The sequence below is a fragment of the Harmonia axyridis genome, chromosome 6 (genome assembly GCF_914767665.1).
Source record: "Harmonia axyridis chromosome 6, icHarAxyr1.1, whole genome shotgun sequence".
Lineage (NCBI taxonomy): Eukaryota > Metazoa > Arthropoda > Insecta > Coleoptera > Coccinellidae > Harmonia > Harmonia axyridis.
The window spans coordinates 23,883,318-23,907,840 of NC_059506.1; the positions used below are offsets into that span (position 1 = coordinate 23,883,318).

At 31.4% G+C, this 24,523-nt stretch overlaps 3 protein-coding genes across 3 annotated transcripts; 2 read left to right on the forward strand and 1 right to left on the reverse strand.

Annotated features, from left to right (window-relative positions):
• Positions 1 to 423: 423 nt before the first annotated feature.
• On the reverse strand, positions 424 to 1,860 carry LOC123681670. Its single transcript, XM_045619908.1, has 4 exons — positions 1,675 to 1,860; positions 976 to 1,096; positions 722 to 919; positions 424 to 670 (listed from the first exon to the last, which is right to left on the reverse strand). Exons 1-4 carry the CDS (start codon positions 1,711 to 1,713, stop codon positions 666 to 668), a joined length of 363 nt encoding a protein of 120 aa, XP_045475864.1. The 5' UTR covers positions 1,714 to 1,860; the 3' UTR covers positions 424 to 665.
• A 1,741-nt stretch (positions 1,861 to 3,601) lies between these two features.
• On the forward strand, positions 3,602 to 11,420 carry LOC123681671. Its single transcript, XM_045619909.1, has 3 exons — positions 3,602 to 3,915; positions 10,421 to 10,541; positions 10,843 to 11,420. Exons 1-3 carry the CDS (start codon positions 3,874 to 3,876, stop codon positions 11,052 to 11,054), a joined length of 375 nt encoding a protein of 124 aa, XP_045475865.1. The 5' UTR covers positions 3,602 to 3,873; the 3' UTR covers positions 11,055 to 11,420.
• Positions 11,421 to 14,481: 3,061 nt separating this feature from the next.
• LOC123681672 (structural maintenance of chromosomes protein 5) lies at positions 14,482 to 24,165 on the forward strand. Its single transcript, XM_045619910.1, has 15 exons — positions 14,482 to 14,673; positions 14,766 to 14,907; positions 14,961 to 15,383; positions 15,442 to 15,675; positions 16,021 to 16,228; positions 16,309 to 16,595; positions 18,184 to 18,343; positions 19,003 to 19,218; positions 19,323 to 19,516; positions 19,576 to 19,758; positions 19,862 to 20,126; positions 20,897 to 21,042; positions 21,147 to 21,354; positions 22,701 to 22,987; positions 23,193 to 24,165. The coding sequence occupies exons 1-15, from the start codon at positions 14,627 to 14,629 to the stop codon at positions 23,322 to 23,324; spliced, it is 3,132 nt and encodes a 1,043-aa protein (XP_045475866.1). The 5' UTR covers positions 14,482 to 14,626; the 3' UTR covers positions 23,325 to 24,165.
• The last annotated feature ends 358 nt before the right edge of the window (positions 24,166 to 24,523 follow it).

Genomic DNA, 24,523 nt, shown 5'->3' on the forward strand with positions numbered 1-24,523 from the left:
ACAAATATCATCTGAATTTGAGGTAGATGACGTAAAATGTTTCTATGATATTCTTTATTATATTCCGTGTTTAACTTTCAATGTTTGTTTCATGATCTTAAAACAAATCAAAATTTTATTATGAGTGAGCAAACTTCTTTTGAAAACTTCTTCAAAAAAAGGAAAATTGCGGAGGCAAAGTTTTTCTCGTTTGAATACAACAGCTGATACTTCTACAGGTGAAAATCAATCTCAAGAAGAGTCTGTAAATTCATGTATGTAAGTACATTCGAAACCAATATCCAATTTTTTTTTGGTTTATAACTCATTATCCCCTCCTAAGACTTATGTCTGAGTACGCCACTGTTCGACAGTGTTCTCATAGTTTTTTCCCAAATGAATCGAAACAAATTTTAATATATGACCAACACAAAAATAAAACTATTCCATTGAAATATTTATTCTTTCCAATATAGCATGAATAAATAGATGATCTTGATATAGAAAAAGTTTCTACTTTCAATAGCATCTAATTCAGGTTAAGTCTATAACCTTGAAGATTATGATTCTTTATTGAAAAATATTACGACAGTTCAATCGACAAATCAATATTTGCTATCTGTCGATAAGGTCCCCAATTCCACTTTTTCTTTTCCATACCTACTCATCAATGAAATCATCGAAAATCAATCTGAAAAGTAACAGGTAAATAAAGGAATCATTATAAAACAAATTAACATACCTCTCCAAACTAACACCGCTTCTAAAAGGAAAGCAACCGCATTCAAAAGAGATAATCCTGATTTTATGAAACCAAAGGTTTTTTCATCGCTATCAAAAGCTTTATAAAACTTGTGAAAATTAAGATATGCCGCTGCAGCAAAAAATGCAAAGCCAACTATAGCATAGAATATTTCAAGCCTGGAAGGAGCAGCTCCAGCTATAAAAAATTGTACATAATGTATCTTAAAAAATTTCAGATTATTTCAGTCTTACCAATAAAATATCCAACAATGATGATCAAGAATCCGGCAAATGCTGTAATGGATACAATTTCAGTGAAGAAATTGTATGTTCTAGATTGAGTATGTAATGATAAGCATAAAAGTGTGAGCGTCTGAAAATAAAAATTTGCATTATTAATTAATCTTTCCTGACGTTGATTGTCGACATTTTTTCCTCAATTATATCTTATTTCTTGTACTATCGATTGCTATTTTCAATAGCTATAAATATTTGATTAAATTCCAAACATATTAGAATATTTTACTCCTAATAGTTTACATAATAATAGCTACATTTGTTGTTGTTTCAAAAACAAAACGTGTATTGATAAAACAATATGTTTCGTTGAACAAAAATACTGTGCAAGCAGAGCAATGGCTTGATAAATATTAGGTATTCAGACTCTGCCCCATCGACAGCAATGGTTGAAAATTGCTCCAGTCAAAGAAATTTGGTTCTAATGAAGAAGTGATTGCTGAGGTTGAAGCAACTTCGAAAGAAATTCCATCTTTCTGCAGAAAAACTATTGAAAAGTTAGATAAATGATGGAGTACTTATGGGACACTATATTGACGAATAAAGTCGAATTTTGAAAAGTGTGTTTTCACTGGTTAGACCCGAGAATCATTGTGAAATATTTTTTTGTTTAAATAAAGAAAGTTTTCATGAATCACAAAAAAAATTACTCACTAACTGTATACTCTTCACAACATTTCTGTTAAGAGCCATATTGGTTATCTACCGAAAAGATTTACTTTAGGAAAAGTAACACTTTGTTTTTCTAACAAGTATCAATTCACAAACATCTAGAGCTTGTTAGTAACTGATCATATCACAATATTTGCACTTTACTCACTTAGGTGAGTAAAAATATTTATCAGATAGCTGTATCCCTACAATAATCAATTTATATGTGTTATTAGTTTGAATTTTGGCGATAAAATCATTTTGATCCTGATTATAAAGGTAATTTGTTGCTGACTTCTCGTATAGAGATTATTAAGGGCATCTAATTTTAACATGAGTCTGCAAACGCTTTGTTTTTTAGATGTGTTTTTTCATAGCACCTTCCCTTCACAAGATATTTAACTTGAATTGGCATTAATATTCCAATTTAAAGTTTTCAACATGTGATATGCTAATTTTGAATGCAAATCTACAGAGAAATACTTTTCTGGAAGGGTTTCCACTCTTTCCTCCAGAACTATTTTCTGGTGACCCACTGATAGTTCAGAAAAATGTAAAAAGAAACTCTGATTCGGTACTACACTTTTCGGTTTCTTGTAGTGTTGTCGTATTTACTATCGATTTCTAAAAAAAATTCAAATAGCTCTCTTGTAATCCACAGCAAAATCAAAACTATTATAAATATCAATTAAGTAAGCTGTGATAAATGAATTAATTATAAGTTTTTTTCTTATTTACCCACTCTGTAGCGAAGATTAATGAAGATTCGATAGACTGGTTAATCATCACAAAAAAGGAGGCTAACAAGAAACACCCAGTACCTCAACAACAAATCGTTTGCGAACTCATGATCATGAAACTTTTTATTCTCAAAAGTTATCCAAGGAATCTCTCATTTTCCTTCGTAACTCCAATTTAGGAACACCCAATTCAAGATAATAACAATCGAATTGGTAATAAAAAAAATATTTCGAGTAATTTGGTTCAAACTTCATCCTCATTTTCTCACATTACAGATATGAGTGAACGTTGTCGTCAAAAAAATTTTGTTTCGCTTACCCCCCTAAGAAAAAAAATGATCTACGCCCTTAGTCAGTATTTCACGCGGGCAATGAAGAACTGTGGCGGGCATGGCTGGATATTTAACTCCCTCGCAGCTAACAGCACTATGTATGTATGTTCCATAGAGTAATGAACATAGATAGATGAAGTATACGCAACATGGTTAGATTACGTTGTCGGATTGTGATATATTTTCAAATCCACAATTTTACCATACCTATCATTATGAATGTATATTATATTGAATGAAATATTTATTTGAATGATTCTCGATTGAATATGCAAATTTGAATATTTGGAATCCGATATTTTTCCTATTTGTCCAACTTATAATTAGCAGAATATTCATTATTTTCTGTTTCTACCTGCTGAAATCCAAGGTTTGGCAACTTTTGCTCTCCTAATGTCATCGGTTGCTTCATGTCATTTGGCGCGCTTGAAGTTTGTTTTCTGAATTTCTGATATATTTAGGTATTTATTTCGATATATTTCGAGTTAATATGAAACGTTGATTCACTATGGGACATAAAATGTGCGTTCTTAGTGAAGAAACTCGTGAATTGAGTGAAATTTCGTATCACTGATATGTTTTCATTTTCGCGCGCTTCTTGTCAAAAACTGAAAATGACATATGTTCCCTGTATCTATGTTTATTACTCTGAGGTAGATTCTTAACTATTTCTAGTGTTTCTGATAGTACCTATCATTATTAAGTCATAGTAATGTATAATCTCTTACTGAAATTCGAAAAACACATCATGATCGTCTCAATATTCCGCTTTCAAGGGGTAACAAATCATTAAGGCAAAATATCCACTGATTGGCTACGTCACAATGAGTCATCAACGTTTCTACCTTCGACCATTACATCATGGATTAAATGAAACAGCCATCATATCGTACCTTCGACTATCCAAACTCGTTATAGAAGTGATGTCACGAATGTGTGTCAGGGATCGAGTCAAGCTAGCAAACAAGACCACGCCATCCGATCCACGAGATATTGTTTTGTCGGACTGAATTTCACATCGCAGTCTACGCCAGAACTTCTTTAGTGCCGCCCGTTTCCAGACAATTCGTCTGATCGATATACTCGTTCAGTGCAAATTTTGAAGCAACAGATATTCTTCTTGATCAACAATGGCAATCAACAGAATTACCATCATCAAAGCTATTGAATTGGTATGTTTGATAAAAAAAACAACGTATTCTTGTTTTTTTTTTCTTTTTGGATAATGGCTCGTTCGGGCTTTAAATGTCAAATCGGATTATTCTGTGATCGATTCTTTTCGCTGAGACACATCCCTATTTGAAGAAAAAATTGTCTTTCTTTCTGTGAACAAGACTTGAATTGAATTGGTATCAGGTTGCCTCAATAAAACCCACGCTGAAGAAACTTGATAACTTTGTAGTTCAAAACCGAAATAATCATTTGTTATAATGGTTTCACCTGATCAATTCTTCTTAATACAGGGTTAGAACTATTTAGAAGGACACTATAGGGATATCGGAAACCGTACGGAATACAGGGTGGCTTAAACTACAAAAAGGTTGCGTTATTTAGGGATGAGTGTGTTGGTATAAACAGATCCAAAATATCTCCAATGGTTCCCGAGATATTCCGAAGAAACTAAAAATCGAGATTTTCTTTTTTTCTGTATAACTGACTTGTTTCTGGAGATAACTTCACGAAATTCGATTTGTAGCCATTATCCAATATAGAGATTCTTATTGTGTCGTCAGATTTTTTTTTGTTTTCCATTGTTTCAGAGATGCGATAGTCATTTTTTTTCTTATGGACGCCATATTGGTTTTCCTTATGGGGTAATAAAGAAAAAAATTACGAATTCATCAATGTATCACACTCTACAAAAATATCTAATCTGGCTACGCAAATTTGAACTTCCTTTTTGTTTTTTGTTTAAGTGGTAGGCTGGAGCCACCTCTTTTATCTCTCCATAAGGAGAACCAATATGGCGTCCATAAGAAAAAAAAAATGACTGTCGTGTCTCTGAAACAATGGAAAACAGAAAAAATCAGACGCCCCCTTAGAATCCCTATATTGGATAATGGCAACAAATTTTGTGTTATTTATCTCCAGAAACAAATGAGTTATATTTTGGATCTGTTTATACCAACACACTCATCCCTAATTAACGCAACTTTTTTGTAATTTAAACCACCCTGTATTTTCAACGGTTCTCAATATCCCTGTAGTGTCCCTCTAAATAGTTCTAATCCTGTATACTTATCATACGTTTCACTAAATGAAATTGTGTACAGAACCAGATTTGATTATGCGAGAAAATTCTATCAAAATTTTACAGGGCTATGAAGCGATAAGAGGATATATTCGTCTTGATATCATCAAATGCATTGCTCATGATGTGTACTTTTATTGTACACTTGCATTCTCGTCAATTGTAGATCCACTTTCAAAATCCTTAAAGTTGATGATTCACATTGCGAAAGAATGTAATTCCTGGAGATATTAATAATGTCAAGAAAATTCAAGTCAAACTAAATCATTAATCGGAAAATAAAATAGAGAAAAAGAGATTCATTGTTTTTCTTTTTGTTCGTTAGATATGTCATGTTATTTCACTTAAAAACAATAATTAGAGCAAAATAATACAAAGTGAAAACCGTCTGAAACAATTACTAGTAGGGATAGCCTTCGATAGCTCATGTCAATAAAGCTATTTTCATTAGACAAACACCAGAATCGCGTAAAGTGTATCCAAAAATATTGATTCCTTTCCTGCCTGACGTACTCGATTGAACTCAGTGCATTGTACCTGGGGTGTTCAAAAATAGCATCTTAATTTCAATATTTACTCAAATCTACAATTACAACCTATTGAGGTTAACTTCAAAGATAATTCCTTCAATTATTTAATTTTGGTTGCTCAATTTTACTGACGTCATCCATTCTAAGACTTCGTTCAATTTTCCAACGGATATTGCAATCGAGGAAGAACAGTTGATGAATGCCAAATCTATTCTAATGCAGCTTGAAAGGTTTCAAAGGTTACTGAAGTGAAACCATTTGTGGATACAATTGAAAAAAAATGTCAAGAGTGTTTGAATGCTCGTTCATTCATTGCAAATTTCATCCTTGGTAAACACAGAACTCTGTTCTGTACCTATAGGTTTATACAAAGGTGCAATTGGCGCATGAATGACGAGCGCTCAAAAGCTCAAATCAGTGCTTCCCCATTTTTTTTATAATTCGCTGAAAATTTCTATGGTCACTTTCACTTTCGGTTCACAGCTTTGGAATGCACTATACCAACTAATTATATTGCACTATACCACCCAAATACACACATTTTTTTGATTAACAATTTACTATAGGTTTTAAGTAATACAGGGTAGCCATTTGAAAACGAAACAGACGAGATTACAGACGAAATAAAGTTTTTCGATAGAAATGCTCGGACAGGTCGATTTCTGTTTCGAGGGGGACAACTTAAATTTTGAATAGGGAAGATGGGGTGAGTGATACCTCATTTGAAAGGTATTTTTATACTGATTTCAGCACAGTAATTGTTTTTTCATTTTATGCATTAGTTCTCGAAATATTCTTAACTAAGTATTTGAAAATGAAGTGGTGTTTTCATGGCACTTGTAGTGTTTTGTGAAAAATCGACATTTTGAGCTTCAAAACAACCATGACTGTGGCTTCCTTCCTAACTAACTAACGCATGAATATTTCGAGAACTAATGCATAAAATGAAAAAACAATTACTGTGCTGAAATCAGTATAAAAATACCTTTAAATTGAGGTATCACTCACCCCATCTTCCCTATTCAAAAATTGGGGTTGTAGCAGCAAGGGTTGAAGCGCTATGCGTCCGTAACCTACATCTTAAGTTGTCCCCCTCGAAACAGAAATCGACCTGTCCGAGCATTTCTATCGAAAAACTTTATTTCGTCTGTAATCTCGTCTGTTTCGTTTTCAAATGGCCACCCTGTATTTTCATCTTTCGATCATTTTGCATTAGCCACTTATAATTTGAACAAGATTTTTCTTTTGAAATTAATTTGGGAAATTCAGAGACTTTTTTTAATACCAACAAATCATATTGAAATATTATTAAAACATAATAGATACATTTTTTATTCGTTACGAAATAAATAGTTAATGATATGGCTGCATATCAGTTTATTGCACTAACATCACGTTGAAAATTATTTCCTTAATTTCTCATATAATAGGAGTAGGTTATATCGGAATATTTCACATATCGAATTATCAATATGATAAAAACGATTTTGTTCGTTTAGAAATAACATCAACATTGCTCAAAAATACATGTAGATAACAATTCAATGAATAAAACAAATCATTACTTATTCAAATTCGAGGGATATTGGTATATTTAATCAAACATTTGTCATTCATAATTTCGAAACATATGAATCATGCAGAACATGATTCAATTAATTATTTATCGCTTGGAAACAGTCAAATAGTGCATCCTAAGGTACAGTTAGTATACTGGGAATTAAAGATGAAGTAAGAAATGTTAAATCATCATTGCAATCAGTTTGAAGGAGAAAAGTTATGGTACTTTACTCATAAAGAAGTCTCTTCAAAATGATACAGCTGTGCTTATCAATATATCACAAAAGTACCCACCTATAGATATTATGAGAACAAGTGCATAATTGAGCTATCAAAGTACTTTCCGCTTCGCGTGGTACCCTTAACGTTGCAAGTTGCAAGTATTTACCGAGGTATTTACTTTAAAGATACTTAAGCAGGTTTATCATACGCTATTTTTTTATTATAACCTATACCTGAATTAATACTTACACCAGGGACCGTATTCTCGACAAGAGATCTTTCAAAACGTATACCTACGTTCATTCAGTGTTCAAAGCACTGAAAGTACCTACGTATACGTTTTGAAAGATCACTTGTCGAGAATACGGCCTCTGGTGGTTCAAAAGTCTGGAAACGGTGAATTCATATACGAAAAATAAGCTCAACTTTGAAATTTCAAATGCAAACCCATCTTTTTTATTGCAGTTTCGGATTTAGCGGGAAATTTACCATCCGAATTGATTGAAACCGAAATTTTTTCGTCCTTTTTGGGCCCTATGCAGCGTTTTTTAAGCTGCAAGATCAATTCTATTGTGAATAAATTAATTATTTTCCAGAACGTTCTTCTTTTTTTTTTTCTTTTTTTTTTAGGAATCATTTCCTAAAAAAAAGTGTTCCAAAAAGGTGATTGATAACATTATGTTTAAAGTATCACATCATTCTTAATTGTCACATACCAGGAAGTTTTTGCTTCACATTTTGTTCTTAAACCAGATTAAATACCTATAGATATTAAATCCTGAATATACATGTGAATTTTTGTTGAAAAAATTATTGGTACCGTGTTTTTCACCATAATTTGACCCCCCCTTTATTTTAGTTACTAGAAGAGGTACAAAAAAATGTTTTGTACTAAAGTTTCACTAAACATATTCATAGCAACTTCATTTCTTCAAATGGAACCGCCTGTATTTTTTTTATATTTGACTAGCTCTTTTTCCCCTGTTTTCGAATATATAACATATTTTTGGCCTATCTCTCTTATTTTGAGTACCACAAAGTTTCAAATTCTAAGAACCACCTGGCAAAAGTAATCAATTTTCAAGTGGAAGGCTGCGATAACTCAAAATGCCCTTTTTTGAGTTATCTCGTTGGCAACGATGTGACATACGTTTTTCACTATGAATTGGAATTGGATCATTTGGATGCAACTCCATATATTCTCTCCTTGTAGCTTTCTTATTTTTATGGTTCTTCACATAAAGCGAAAATAATTCAAATTTTTCTCATTTTTTGGAACTCATTACATATCAAACTGCAAAATTCCAAAATCTTCTCCTTATCTCGACAATAGAGCAATAATTCATCATTTAAAGTGAATTTTCCTATTTCACAAACCGTATCATTATGTTTCATCAAATTCTTCGAGGGTTTAATGAAATTATTTCGCCCAAGCATACCACACATCATTACCGATTATAAGCCATGATGCAATACGCCATAATCGTAGAGGTTATTCAATTCTTCACCGACTACATCTATAGCAATGGAATTCTTGGTTTTAACCTTGCTCCAAAACCATACATGATTCACATGTTATGTTTTTTTCCTTGAAAATCCTTCATAGCACTTCAGGTTCACATGTACATTTACCAGGTTGAAAAAAAAGAAATCGTCGCTAATTTGAATGAATTGATTAGATTCATTTCTAGTTTCCGGTCTCTGTGTAGGTATTTGTTCAAATGTGTCAGTTCTAAAAATAGAAGATGGAATCGTTTTGCATTCAGAGAAAATATTTCAAAAGTGGTCACTTCCACTCTTAGCTTGAATGAATATATATATATATATATATATATATATATATATATCAATGAATAGAATATTGAGTACCTAGTTAATAAGTTTAAATTAATTGTACATTTTATTTTCTGTTAAGGGGTGTTACCTGATAAGAGCGATAGTTTTTAGGGGGTGAATGCTTTTTAAGAACTCAAGGAAACTAATTCCTTGACTGAACTTTTTAAAAAATGAAAAATATGATAATTTTTTTCTAGTATCAGCTGAGCTGAAGAGTGAAAGGAGTGTAACATTTTGTGGGCATGTTCTAGCAATATGACACTCAATATGACAAATTTTTTTTCAATTTCATTGGGATATAAGGGTGAAACATGCAACCCCAGTCCATTTTTCACCAAAACATTCTAACAAAACAAATTTTCCTAATTTAAAAGTCACAAGTTTACGAACATATAACGTGACAGTCACCTATAGTAGTCCAGTCAATATATGTTTTTCACAGGAAAGCTTTGGGTAGTTTTGATTTCTTCAATTTTATATTTTTTTTGGGGTACTGATTCCGAATTTGAGGTTTGCCACCAAAATTCCTTGATGGATCATTGAATGAAATGCAGAAAAAGGTAAAAAATTTCAGTTTTTGGCGGTTTTTTGCATATAATTCGGAAAATATAAATGTTTCGTGAATGACCTTCCTATACAAAAACAAAGTGATTTAAATTTTTTCCATTGAGGTTTATCGTCCGATAAACCGTTCTGGCTCAAACGATAGTTGTAAATTGGCGTATTTTATCTGTCTCTCAAAAACCCACTTTTTTCACTCCAAAACTCAAATTAATTATTAAATTTGGCAAAAAACCGCCAAAAAATGGTATTTTTTACCTTTTTCTGGATTTTGTCAATGTTCCGTCTCAAAATTTTGGTGGCAAATCATAGTTTCGGAATCGGCACCCCAAAAAACATGTAAAAACGCAGAAACCAAAAAAAAATCCAAAACTTTCCTGTGCAAAAAACATTGACTGGTACCTATACTAGGTGACTGTCACTTTGTAAACCCTAAATTTTTGAACTAGGAAAATTTGTTTCGATAAGAACCTTGTGAGCACAAATTGACAGGAATTTCTTCTATTCTAGTCGCAAATAGGGTGGTTCATGCACAATGTTGTATTTTATTTCTTCATTATGAAACTATTAATATTACGAACATGAACATATTTTCAAATTTCATTGAAGAATTTACCCCTCTAAAAACGATTGCACTTATTTGTATAGCATCCTGTACAATGAGCATTTTGTCAGATATCCTATTGTAAACTACAACAAATATTTCTTCTTTCACAGGCCCTAGCAGTCATATGCCTCTTCCTTCATACTAAAAGTCATACTGGAAACAGTACCCAGGAGATCATATCCATTGCTGCCTTTGGTGGTTTTACAATCATTCTTACTGGTTTATTTATAGGTAAGCTGATACAAAACTCGAATGAAAAATGATATCTATACCAGATTGAAAATTAACGTAAGGCTATTCTTAGAAAACAGGATTATTATCATTATAGTGGTTTGTTATATGTAGGCATAAAAATCTCTCACTACTAGTAGAGAAAAGCAAGAAATATGGCTTTTGCGCACTCAGGCTAGTAGATACTCCAGTGGTTCGTAACTCAACTTGGAGTGGTTATAAAAAAAATAACGACGGAAATATCATAAATATCTATTTTCATTAGTTATGTCTTCAACTGATTTTACATTTTATTTTTTAGGAAAAGTGGTGGATTCTGCTGTAGGATCCAAAATTGACCTCTACTACTCCATCGTGGGAGTAGTTTTATTCGTAGCTGCAGGTTACTACAACATTGACACCTTCAAAGATGACGGGGCTGACAGTAAAAATTATGGTTTGATAAAAGGAAGTTTAGCCATCATTAATGCAGTAGTCTTCCTCATCGACGCACTCTTAGGCTGGAGAGTGTAAAATCTCAATCTTCTTGAGAATAATCAATTCACAGAATCGAATATTTTTGTTATAAACTTTTGTACCTTACTGGAAATAACTATATTTCGTCACAAATTTTCGATATGCATAATGTTAACATTTGATTTTTATGAATGTTAACGTAAAGAGTATTTCACCTGAATTTTCATCTGATATACAACCCAGAATTTGTAAACAAAATGCCAAATATTTTTATACAAAAAAACAGGTATATTCAACTGGAATATGTATTAGCATCATATCGATAATCGTTTTATATTTATTTGCTGATGTGAATATGTAGCTTTAAGAATACATGTAAGAGATAAATTATTTTTTAATAAATTTGCCTATTTGTGTCGGAAATTTTTAGCAATCCCTGATTCTCTTCTGAACTCAAATACAAAAAATTAATATTTAGGACACTATTAGGATTTTTTATGGAAAATATAAAACTTATTATAATCCTATAAGAGTTAGTTATGCTATACTTGAGCAATGCAAAGAATGTACCATCGCACTCAATATATTTATGTCATATTCAAGCAGTTCTTGTATTACAGAACTGCCGAAGCTACGGATTTTATACTGAAGAAATTAACTATCTGTTCTATAGGGCGATACATAGATTTTGTTTAAGGGTGTTATATATCTTATCTATGACAATGCTATTCCAGTGCTAAAATAAACATGCTCAATCACTCATTTCATTTTTTGAGTGAACATCGATGTATGGATTTTCTTTTGAGGTGTATAATGTCGAAAAACAGTCAATAGTGTGGAAATTTGAAATATTTTTTAAATGCCTATGCAGTCTTAGAGAAAATTTTCATTAACAATATTTCAATACAAATCGTTTGTTGAAATGGGAGCTTTGAATTAATGCAAAAAATTTCAGAATTCCTTCATTTGTTCGAGTTTACAGTAAATATTCATTATTTTTTTAATTTTTATAGTAACTGTTAAATGCCAAATGTTTTCGGCGGAACGCATGTTTCCCAATTAGCTTTCGAAAAATTACCCCCTTTGCATCTTGTGATTTGATAGGTACCTAATCATTCTTCGATAGTAGGCAGTGGCATGTGGATTTGGAAACATTTCAATATTCTTCATTCACTATAATTTATTTTTTTTACGCACGTTTGCAAGGTTCTTTATTGGAAGAATAAATTTCTGTAATATCATAAGATCAGATACTCATGTTAATAATGATGCTTTTTCAGCAGTGGCGCAGAAAAATTCTTTACTTCAGGTGCCAAAATTATTTGCGCCGGATCTGTACCTATATGAGTACCTGCAAAACTAATCAAAAATGAAGCAATTAAAATTTCTAATTCAAGAAAAAATATGAAAAATGATAAAAAAGTACTTTAATAAGCATTTAACTATCAATTCATCAAATAATGTATTGTTCATATAATGATTATAATAATATTATTATAATCATCACCATAAATATGTATTTTTTTAAATAATTCAAGTTTCAAAATTGAATGCTTGTTCGCAATATCATTCACTCTTGGTTACAACAGCCCTCTGTCGAGAATCTAATTTGTATGGGTACATGGCACATGCTGCGGCCAGCCCAAGATTCTCTTTTTTAACTAAAAGAGAACGAGACAACAACAACAACAATCTAATTTGAATTCCCGCCAAGTAACTATCGTTTCAGCTCGCAAACACCAGAGGATGATGCGTGACTACCACAGAACACTAATTAATAGAGAAGGTCATAGAATTGTTTAGTTATTGCGCACTAGAACTACTGAAACTAGCTTTTTCTCTACAAATTTGACAGAATTGAATATCTTGATGTTACTTCGTGAATAGAAACTAGAGATGAGCATATCAGTGATTTCTTAATAACTTCGTGATTGTGATTCTCCTGTGATTATGATCACAGTTAACTTCAATTTGAGCAAGGAAAGTGTTATGGATCAACTTCAATTAACTAAAGGAACTAGAACGATGTTAATGATCCCTATACATCAAAAAAATCATAATATCTGCTAATGCTTGTGGTAATAGTTTTTTATTACGGGAAATCCTTATAAACGAACTACCTTATCAAAGCCTTTGCTAGGGGGAGGCAGGGTAGGCCGTCGCCTAGGGCGCCAAAATTCAAGGGCGGCATTTCAATCTGGATCAACAAAAATCACATGTGTAGAAATGGAAAGTACCGAATGAGATTTAATTCGGTCAGCAACAACAGGAAGGAATATCGACTCATTTAATTAACATTATCCTCATAAATATCCAGATGTCGAGTTATCCCCTGATAGTGCTGTTTTCAAGTTATTGACGATAAAAAAACACATGCATTCATCAGGCTTGTCGGCGTTCGCATTGCTAAACGTTGCCGAATTTTATTACCATTTGGGGCGGCTTCTGGATTATTTCTGTTTTCAATTCTTCAATAATCCGAATGTTAATTCCTCAGAATGGAATGCAGAATATACGAGGAACGATTCCATTTCACCATTTCCAACTTATCCTTCTTGAGGATAGGAGAAGTTTTTCATTTCATACCACATTTCATTGTATTATAATATTTTCATTTTTTATATAATAGTATATAATAATATAAAATAACAAGTGTTGGGTGTGGGCGTATTCGAATTTAAAATAATGGTTTATCCGCATCATCCGATTCTTCTTCTCGATAATCTCAAAAAAAAAACAAACAATATGTTCAAGATTTGTATTATCTGAACTGAGAAGAGGAATCTGAAACCGCAGGGCCCGCTCAGAGTGGCGGAAAAAAATGGGGAGCGGCTTTATCTACTTTTTTCGAAAAAATATTGGATTTCTTTTTTTTAATTTCAACAAATTTCTCAGTTGATTTTTTAAATCAAATTAACTAGAATTTGTCGAGGGTGCAAATTCGAATTTAAAATAATGGTTCATCCGATTGTTTATCTCGATAACTTTAAAGAAAAAAAAACAAAATATTTTTATCAAGTCCAAACTGAGCAGAAGAACCTGAAACCCTAGGGGCAGGGTTCTAATGAATTAAATATTTTTTTTTTATTTCAACGAAATTCACAAATTCAATAATCTTCAACATTTTTCCATTGAGAATGTCTGCAATATACATATTTTCGAATTGAAAATAATGGTTCATCCGCAATATTCGGTTGTTTCATTTAATCAATTAAAAAAAAACGCAATGTTCCAGTTTTTATGAAGTCGAAACTCTGCAAAAGAATCTGAAACCTGATTTCAATTCATATATTTCTTCATTTATTCATTAGAATTCAGTTTTAGCATTCCGCAGAGTTAGTTTCATGGGATGTATATATATTATAGTAGTGGAACGAAAAAAAATTCAAATGTGAAAATCGCAGTCACCGTGATTTCTCCAGCAGCAACAAACTCACGGTGATTAAATCACAGGTAGTGAAATTTCGCTCATCTCTATTGAAAACCATAGAAATAAAATAACAATATTAGAGGCGGGAATTACACTTAATCAATAACTTAGAAAATTAATCTATCAGCTATCTATATTCTGAGCTCGATAAATATCAAATTTTTCAAGCTGATGATTTCGATTTCAAACTTGTATCATCATGTTCCAGCCTGGTTCAATCAGACGAATACAAGTGAAAAATTTTGTGTAAGTTCTTATTACATGACAATATTATTTCATTATGATTTAAGAACATAACATTACTGATACTGCATTTAATATTGCTTATTTATCATTAGGACCTATTCATATGCAGAATTTTATCCTGGTCCTCATTTAAATATGATAATTGGCCCCAATGGTACAGGAAAATCTACTATGGTAGCTGCCATAATTCTGGGATTAGGAGGTAGTCCTAAAACAGTGGGGAGAGGCACAAAAGTATTCATTGTTTTTAATATAAATTACTTTCATTCATATTAATTCTTTTGTAGATTAGTGAATATGTGAAACATGGTTGTGACAATGCAACCACAGATATTCATCTGCAGGGAAATAGTGACAATAGTTTCTTGCGAATAACAAGAAATTTTGATATCAATGAACGAAATGTATGGTCTATTAATGGAGTCAAAAAAAGTTCCAAGGAAGTTCTCGAAGTCATAAACACTTACAATATTCAAGTGAATAATCTTTGTCAGTTCCTACCACAAGATAGGGTGCAGGATTTTGCAAAAATGAATAAGCAGGAGCTGCTCAAAGCTACACAACTAGCACTTTGCAGAGAAGATTTGATTGAAAAACAACAGAAATTAATTGATAGTAAAGATAAGTATGCAGGAATTAGTACTTCCTTGGAAAAGAATGAACAAAAGTTAGTTCAAGCTAAAGAATCTAATGCTAGATTAGAGGTGAAAGTAAGTATTTGGTAATTATTAAGCTTTAATGAGCTTTTATTAGAATTGAAAATTTTAGGTAGAAAGTTTCAACAAGAAAAAAAAATATTTAGATAATATTCAAGATATTGAAAGAAAGATAGCATGGTTAAGGTTTGAACAGTTAAAGGAAGAAGTGGATGAAGTAAAGAAAGATAAAATTGAGGCTACACAAGCATATGAAAAATATAAAGCCTTGGGGAAACCTATGGAAGATGAGATAAATAAGGCCAAAAATAACTCTAAAGTTTTGACAAATATACATTCTAATCTTGTAAGTCACTAACTAACATATACAGGGTGGTAGTGATTCTGCATGGAAAAATAATGAGTTTGCTATTAAACTTTTGTTCACAAATGCTTCATGTTCCGAAATACTGAGTGTTGAAGCTTTTCTTATAAACTGACGAGGTATTTTTTGCTCTCAATTTTTGTAAAGAGAAAAATGGTAAACAATTGAGATATTTCAAAGTAAAAATAATTTTTCAATTGCTTGTTCAATTTGTGACGAAAATGCCTTTTTTTGTATGGGACGCCGTTTTTATGCAAAAAAAATTTTTACTTTAGTACGTTATTAAGAATTTATGCTTTTGAATAATCCAAAAAATTTTTATTTCAGATGAAAACAAAATGGGATACAGAAAATCGTTTGGAAGCAAAATATGATAGACTAGATTTGTATAAACAATCTATTCAGTCTGTTGATCAAGAAATGAATGTCAAGTTGGATGAGTTTTCTGAGCGTGAATCTGAAATAAATTCAACAATGGAGAAAATTAAAGTGCTAGAAAATAATCTAAAGAAATTGATGGAAAAATATCAGAATGGTAAATATAATTTCTGTATTCATACAGAATTTGTACAATGAATCCATGAACTTTAAAAACATTCAATCTTTTATCCATAGATCAAGAGGTTCATCACAAGTTGAAACAAATTAGTTCTGAAATCAATTTGATGTCTTCCAAAGAGAGAAAGGCAGAACAAGAAAAAGATCAGGTTCTTTTTAAAAAAAGAAACAATCAAGCTGAATTGAATATGTTGCATAATGAATTAAAAAATCTAGAAGATGTAAAAAGTCAAAGGTTCCAAAAACTTTGTAAGTTGAATAGAGGAGTCTATGACGCTGTTCTATGGCTTAGAAATAACAAGCACCTGTTCAAAGGTGAAGTATGTGAGCCAATGATGTTAGAAGTAAGTACTCGTTCATTTGGTTGATTTTTTCGAAAAATCAACTGATTTTTATTACATATGCTATTACATTATATAGTCCATTCAGAAATTAATGACATTGAAGTAGCCCTTGAACTTCTAGTCGCGGTGTTATTTCTGGTTACAAAAATATCACTAAAAATTGCTGTAGTTCACTACAGAAACAATTACTTTATACTATTTCCATAATTTTTGTATCTGAGAGATCCCGATTACGAAGGGACGCATACAATCGTGATTTCATAAACTGGAATTCAGGCTCTATAAAGTAAAAATATAGTGGAATGCTTTCACATTTCAAGGAAATCCAATGAAGAGGTATCTATTCATTTAAGCGTCGCCCATGAAAGACCTCATTAAAGATCATTAAAATATGCTTGTTCCTTTAAACCGAAAAATAATCAATAATTGTTGTGTTCTTGACGAACACTGTATACCTGTTTGCAAAATTATAATCATAACTCTAAACATGCTATTTCATCCCAGGATTTACAGATCACTTCAACTATGGTAGCTAAACTGGTGAAGGAAACTTGTTGATAAATTTGAATAGTGTATCTGAGTGAATGGAATGGCAATATAATAAAAAAGAAATTAAATCTAAAGAATCCATTTAGTATATGATGAATTTCAACATACTACTAACTACTTGAAACATTTTTGCATGAAATAATTTACAATTTGTGAATTTTAAAATTTTATTGCGTTCTGTTATTATCTTGTTAATTAGTGGAGAAATCTATAAAACCTAATAAAGAGGTGAGCCTTAAATTTGAATCAATTAGAAAGAATGAAAGGAAAGAATGCCAGTTGTATAAAAATTAAAGAAATAAATAGAATAGATTATTGACTTATATTAAATATTTTACTATACATTTTTATTATTTTGACTTTTTGGCAGCTTTCATCTGGCTTAGTGACTTTTTTAGTCTCTTTATTGTTGTCATTTTCATTTCAAAAGATACTTCATGTTGAAATTTCTTTGATGTACGATTGTTTTGTTGAACTTTTTTGAGGTTGTATTCTGTTCCTCAAAAGAGGTGGCATCAATTTTAGTGATTGTTTTCATCTTTTGTAGCCCTGATGAAAAATCAATAAAGATTCAAAACGTTGGCAAATTCAATAGGGATTTTTTGTTCTTTTTTTGGTCCTCAAGCTGTGATTACCTATTGTTGATTAATTAAAAGGACGAGATTTGAATACCATTATCTGTTATATGATTCTAATGATGAATTTAATAGGAAATATTGCGCCTACCTTGAAATTCTTTATCTGTTAGCTAAATTTCAACTTGGTGTCACTACAAATTTTGGTTTTTTTTTTATTCTTTTGGATTTACTCTTGTTTTGGTAATGCAATGAACATGAGATTTGGAACGATTATTTTACATCTGAACGCAAAATTTCATCTGTATAAAATTCGTAGAATTTTGCCCTAACCTTTACCTAGATCTGAACCTACCATTCAAATTTTAAGTTTCTAGGTTAATTTATTTCCTTTACATCAATAATCATAATATTCAACACTCAATATTGAAGAAATATAACAAGAATATTTTTCAATTTTCTAGATTAACATACTAGATGCCAGAAATGCCATATTCTTAGAAAACATCATTTCAAAAAGAGATAGACTGGCATTCACTTGTGAAAAAAAAGAAGATATGAATCTATTGATTCACTGTCTTCGCAATCAACAAAACTTGTCTGTTAATGTTCTCCATTCCAACCGTAAGTATTTAAAAAAACTTATCACTGCAAATGCAAATTTCAACTTGATTAATATGAGTTTCATTCATGATTTTCTCATTACCTGTAGCACCTACTTATATTTAGTTTTCAAAAATGCTTAAACTTCTGCAGAAAGTGACAACAGCGCCTCCTACTCCAATCTGATCAAATTGTTTATGTAATCAATATAACACATTTTATGTCCTTTTCTATCCATGTATAATCTGTAGTCTATGTTGCCACATCATACAATGTCAACAAAAAGCACTATTTAGATAATTACAAATTTATTTTTACATGAAAGGATGAAATGTAACATTTCAACAATACTTTCGTTTGAAGGAGAATTTCCCATTATCCCTGTAAAAATCTAATGATTTTCCTTTGAAATATATAGAAAGGTTCAATTAAGATACTTTTAAAAAAAAGGTATACTTGGTGCCTTTGTTTTTCAACTGTGCAGTAGTACTTTACAGAAATTGAAAAAATTTCAATCGACCCTACTATTCTATATTTATTTTAGTCTTTGCTATTATGATCGATGGTTCAACGACCATGGTTTCAGTAACTTGGTTCAGTTACAGTAAATCGCTACATTTTGTACTCAATTCGCAAATTCAATTTATGACGGCAAATGATTACAAATGTGAAAATTTCAGGTGATATAGACATGAGCAATTATCAGCCGAATATACCAATAGAACAATTGAAGAAGTTTGGCTTTTATGCTTACATCGATAGCTTGTTAACTGCCCCCAAATTAATTATGAACTATTTATATAAATCATATAGGATACATGATATTCCAATTGGAAATACAAAAGTTGATCAGTATTTTGAAAATGTTCCCAACTCCATTCGGCTGTTTTTCAGTGGTAAGCATTACATTATATCAATCGAATTACTATTTCAGGTTTTTTTTTTTTTTTTCAATTTTGCTGATCATTTTTATACTATAGATAGATATATTTTTTTCCAGAAAGAACAAGATATGCTGTGAAATTTTCTGCCTACACTGGTGCTAAAATTACCTCACAAAATGTAATTGCTCCGAATCATACTTTATCAATTTCAGTCGATATTGTAAGACTTGAAAATTTAAAAGGTGAAATCCAGCACAAGGAAGAACTTTATGCAAATATTGACAATGAAATAAAGAATTATGACAATGAGGTAACTTGTGAAACAATTCATATAACCTTGTGAAAAATCAACCCTTAATTTTTTTACAGATACTTAATTGCCGAAGCAGAATTACAGAATTACAAGCTGAACAGAAAGTGATAACAGATTTGAAACAGCATATTCAGGCTGTAGGATCCAGATATAGTGCAATGAAGAAAAAAATTGAGAAATTGCAGCAGGCTAATACAGATAGGGACAGTGTGAAAGAAGAAGCCGCGCAAAAGATAAAGGTCTATGTCTATTTGAAACGATCACCATCTTCACAATTTATTTTGAATAAAAATGGCATTTTGTGATAGAGCATTTCCATTAAAGTTGAAAAATATTTTTTAGGGTATTGTTAAAGAAATGGTATTATTTCAAAAAGAGATTTTGTCAACATTCATATCCTGTAAAGAGTTGTCCATAAAATCAGCAATAAGTTTTAAAAAACTTGAGGCAGCTAGAAATAAGGCTTCATATTTAGAGCAGAAGTTCCGAGACACAAAAAGACAATGCGATGAAGCTGAAGAAGTGTTGAATGCTGTAAAAGAAAAGTATTTTAATATGGTTGTACAAGGCAAAGCAGCTTTACAGAAGGCTAAACAACTCTCTAAAGGTGAACAATATTACAACATCTCTTAGATTTTGATATATAATAAATTTGCTCTATAAAGTCAATAGGGTGGTAAACATGTTGAATATTCATCAATCAATAATTTATGTCCCAGTTTTAATCTGTTAAGATAGATTGATTGATTTAGTTGCTTAGTACACCTTTTTCGTGTCTATTTTGACGCAGTTTTTCATGTCTATTTCTGCCAGAATCACACTATACTTTGGGTATGGTCAGTATATCGCCGAGAATTTCAGAGCGGTTATTAGCGGTTTTCAATATTTCAGGTAACCTGCTTCGTTTATACAGACCTTTTGACACTTGTTTGACAAAATTTTAGAGGTTATAAATGGTTAATCTCTTGTAATTTGTAAAGAACTAAAAGTTCTTAATTGCTCTGAAGTGTATTTGTTTCTTAATTAAAATATCAAAGTCTTTGAGGGTCAGATGTCATGGAAAATTTTCATAAACAATAATCTGAATAATAAAATGACAACTGCAAAGACAAGCGGGCGTGGTTACCGAACCTCACCAGAATGAAAGTACGGTTGCTTTGGTGACAGATAACTCACCGAAGTTTGAGGAAATAGTCACCGCTTTTTGAGGAATTTGAGCCTACTTGATAACCATAGTAACCAAGGTGATATACTAAACATACCCTTTTTTCGCATTTTTTAATGCTAATTCAAGTTAATTGATATTTTAGAGGTATTTTTTATTTTTTGCATAACTTCTGCACTTATGAAGAAATAGATGAATTATATAATTTCTAGGTTTTACACCTGATGATGAGGGTTTCATTGAATTCAAACAAAAATATGATAAACTTTCTAGTGATGTAAAAGCTCTACAACAGGAGAAAGATCAGATTTTATTAAAGATTGATTGTTTGAAAATCGCTGATGACGGTGAACTAGAAGTAAGTTCATTCAGTAAAATATTACTTCAAAAATTCATATGCAAATATCTTCTTGGTGAAGTGTTTTGACTGAATAAATCAACAATGGTAAAATCATTTTGCAGGAATATGAACAAAGAGAGGAATTAATTAGGACATTAGAGAGAGAAATAGATGAAAACAACAATGAATTGAATAAAATGAAGTCGCAAATGGAAAAAATTGAAGAAGATTGGTTATTGCCTCTAGGAAATCTAATAAATGAAATCAATATCAAATTCTCTAATGCGTTCAACAGAATGAAATGTTCTGGTGAATTGGCCATTTGGACAGGTAAGATTTTATTCATACCATTGTATCTGAGTTAGAAATACTATGTTAAACAATGTATCAATGGGTTTTCTTCTTCTATGTTCTTAAAAAATCGTCTTAACAAAAGTCTTCTGAATGAGCTTAAATTAAATTCCATCAAAATTGTAATCATGGTTAGGTTTGTTCTTACAGCAAATCTCCAATAAGTTTGGGATAGCTACCAACTAAGCCAGTTTAATTTTGTATGTCTCGAATATTCTATTTTTCGATTGATTTCAAACTCTGTGCCAACACTAAATTTTAGACCTAACCTTAAAGTGAGTTTGGTTTTTGTCTGCTTTTTAATTCCTTTATATTGATTCAATTGTACTTAATTTTGTTGTTAGAAATTTAACAAATTAATTGAAATCCAGATTGCAAATCAAAAGTTTCCAAATATTAGAACATGTTGTGTGAATAACACTTCTTTTAGAATAGAAACATTTTCAGTGACCAAACTGATCAGCTGTGTATTAATTCGAGCGTTTGAGGCATTATTCTTACTTGTTCCTTACATCTGCAAAGATAAATCCATAGTTAATTTTACACTTGCGCATGCTCACAGTCGTCTATAGCCGTTTAATGTAGAAGGCTAAGACATACTCAACACAACAACGGGGTAAACAGAAACAGCTGAACACATGGTATGCAAGTGTCCAGAGCTCACTAGCCTAAGAACCATTCATATGGGGAAGCCTTAAGCTGAGGTAACGGCCAAGGCCCCTAAGGAGGTTGTCAGTTTTATCAACGCCATTGATAACCACCTTGGGTTTCCATGAATGAGTAGGATAGAGAACAAAAGATCTACATGGTTGCAGTTCCGGGAAGGCTTACCGAGCCACAACGACCGCAGTTCAAATAAAAATAATAATACTCAACACATATATTATCATATATTTTCTGAAATTCAAATGGGGCAATCTCAGGATGCTCATACTAAATGGGATAAGAATTGTAGATGTAAGGCTATTACAAAGATTTGCAGATACACAATGCTACAGACATGAAACCAAAGTTGTTCAGAACGGTTTGAAATGTATTTTGCAAGTAGAAAATTTCAAATTGGGGACCAAAAATTGTTTTCATCCAAAATTATCGCAATCCTTGGACTTTGAAGCAATAGATACAGGCTTTCAGAAGATTTTTGTAGTTCCAGGTTCACATGATATCCATCATTTGATGATAATTTGATTTGTTGAAGTAATAATAACACCCTTTATTTTACCAAACTGAGGAGTTGAGAAATATATTAAAAAAAAATTACTACCTGTGGGCCTATAACTACCACCTCAATGAATACAAATTCAAAGTAAATTTATTTATTTCAGGTGATAATGTCACTGATTACTCCCAATATGGCTTGAGTGTGAAAGTGTCCTATCGGAATGGTGAACCTCTACAAGAGCTCAATTCCACTACTCAGAGTGGTGGAGAAAGAGCAGTTGCCACTGCAGCTTTTATGCTGTCTCTTCAAGAACTCACACCTGTTCCTTTTCGATGTGTAGATGAAATCAATCAGGGGATGGACAATAACAATGAGAGGAGGATATTCGATCTCTTGTTGGATTGTACAACACAAGAAAATACATCACAGTACTTTTTAATAACGCCAAAGGTTAGTATTTTGGTACTTGCCTGTAGTTTTGAATATTCATGCTTTCTTCACATTTTGCAATTTAAAACTACTTTGAATAAGTTTAATAAGAAACAGAATTCCTCTTATTGGACTTTCAATTTTAAATGCATTTTCGCCAAATTCTAAAGTAATAATTGTACAATATCTATTAGAAGTATATATTTTACTTAAAAATTATTTTCAGCTTGTACCTAACTTGAAATACTCAAAGAATATGGCTGTACATATCGTTCATAATGGACCTTTTGTAACTCCTGATAGAAAGTGGCATATGTCTAAGCTGTGTAACCCGCAAGGAGTCAAGGTTAATAGTTAAGAATAATTTATTGTTGAAGTTGTGAGTTTTTGTACACTTAAAGTTTTTGTTATATTTACCAAATTAGTTATGTATTTTGTTTGAAATCACGTTATTTCTTAAACTTTATTTAATGTATTATATATACATATTCCTTTATTAATAATATTAAAGAGGCTGAAGGAATTAGGTCGATGGCCTATAAAGAACAGTTATTATTATTAATACTAAAGGAAGAATGATTATTTGAAGTCACTATTATTGGAGATTCATAAATCTATGCAACAACCTGTTCTTCAGTATTATATTCTTTTTTTTTTTAATACCAATGAAAGTAGTTTTAACCCAATGATTGAAATTAATTGTGGTGACACATTTTTTTTTTGTATTCAGATTCTTCAATATCTGTTATAACAGTTTTTATTGTTTTAAGGGCCTTGCCAGACATTCAATATCACAATTTGGTTACATGTCTGTCTATTAAAAAAACATTGTTTGTTTTTATTTTTAAATTGAAATTGTCTACTTATCTATGATATAATAAATAAAATATTTTTTCACACTATGGCTGAGGTAATATCAGTCGTCATTTCAAACGCTATATTCTTATATCAAAATAATTTTTATTTGATTGCATTTGAATAAGGTAAACTTATTCAAAGCATTCAACTTGTTACTTCAACGCTGAAATGGTTCAAATCTTAGAAGATAGTCAAAAATCTTGTTAGCATTTAGCCGATATAAGGATTCAGGTTCTACTCAATATCTAGGATAACCCATTTCAACTAAATTTTATCATTCCTGAAGTTAAAGTTAATAACTACTATTTTATATTTTTAATAAAACAATATAAATGAAAAAAGGATATTTATTTTTTCCCTAAATTTGACCAAATCCCAGGTATATAGAACTACATCTGAGTTGGGAAAGCAATTTTTCAGGTTTATTTTGATTAACTGCAGGGGTGGGTAAAGGGGGTAATTACCCCCTCCGAGTCTATAGTCTCAATATATTCATAATTTTAGAGCAGACTCGGTAAATTGTTGACTGGAAATATATTTTCATCTCATTTTGGGAACATATATGAAACTATATTATCTGTTTTCATTATTTTGGAAAGATATTCTTATTTTACTTTTGGCATGAGAATTTTTATATCCATTACCACCCTAAACAATACCATGGATACGCCATTGATAAACTGTCCAGCCAGATTATAA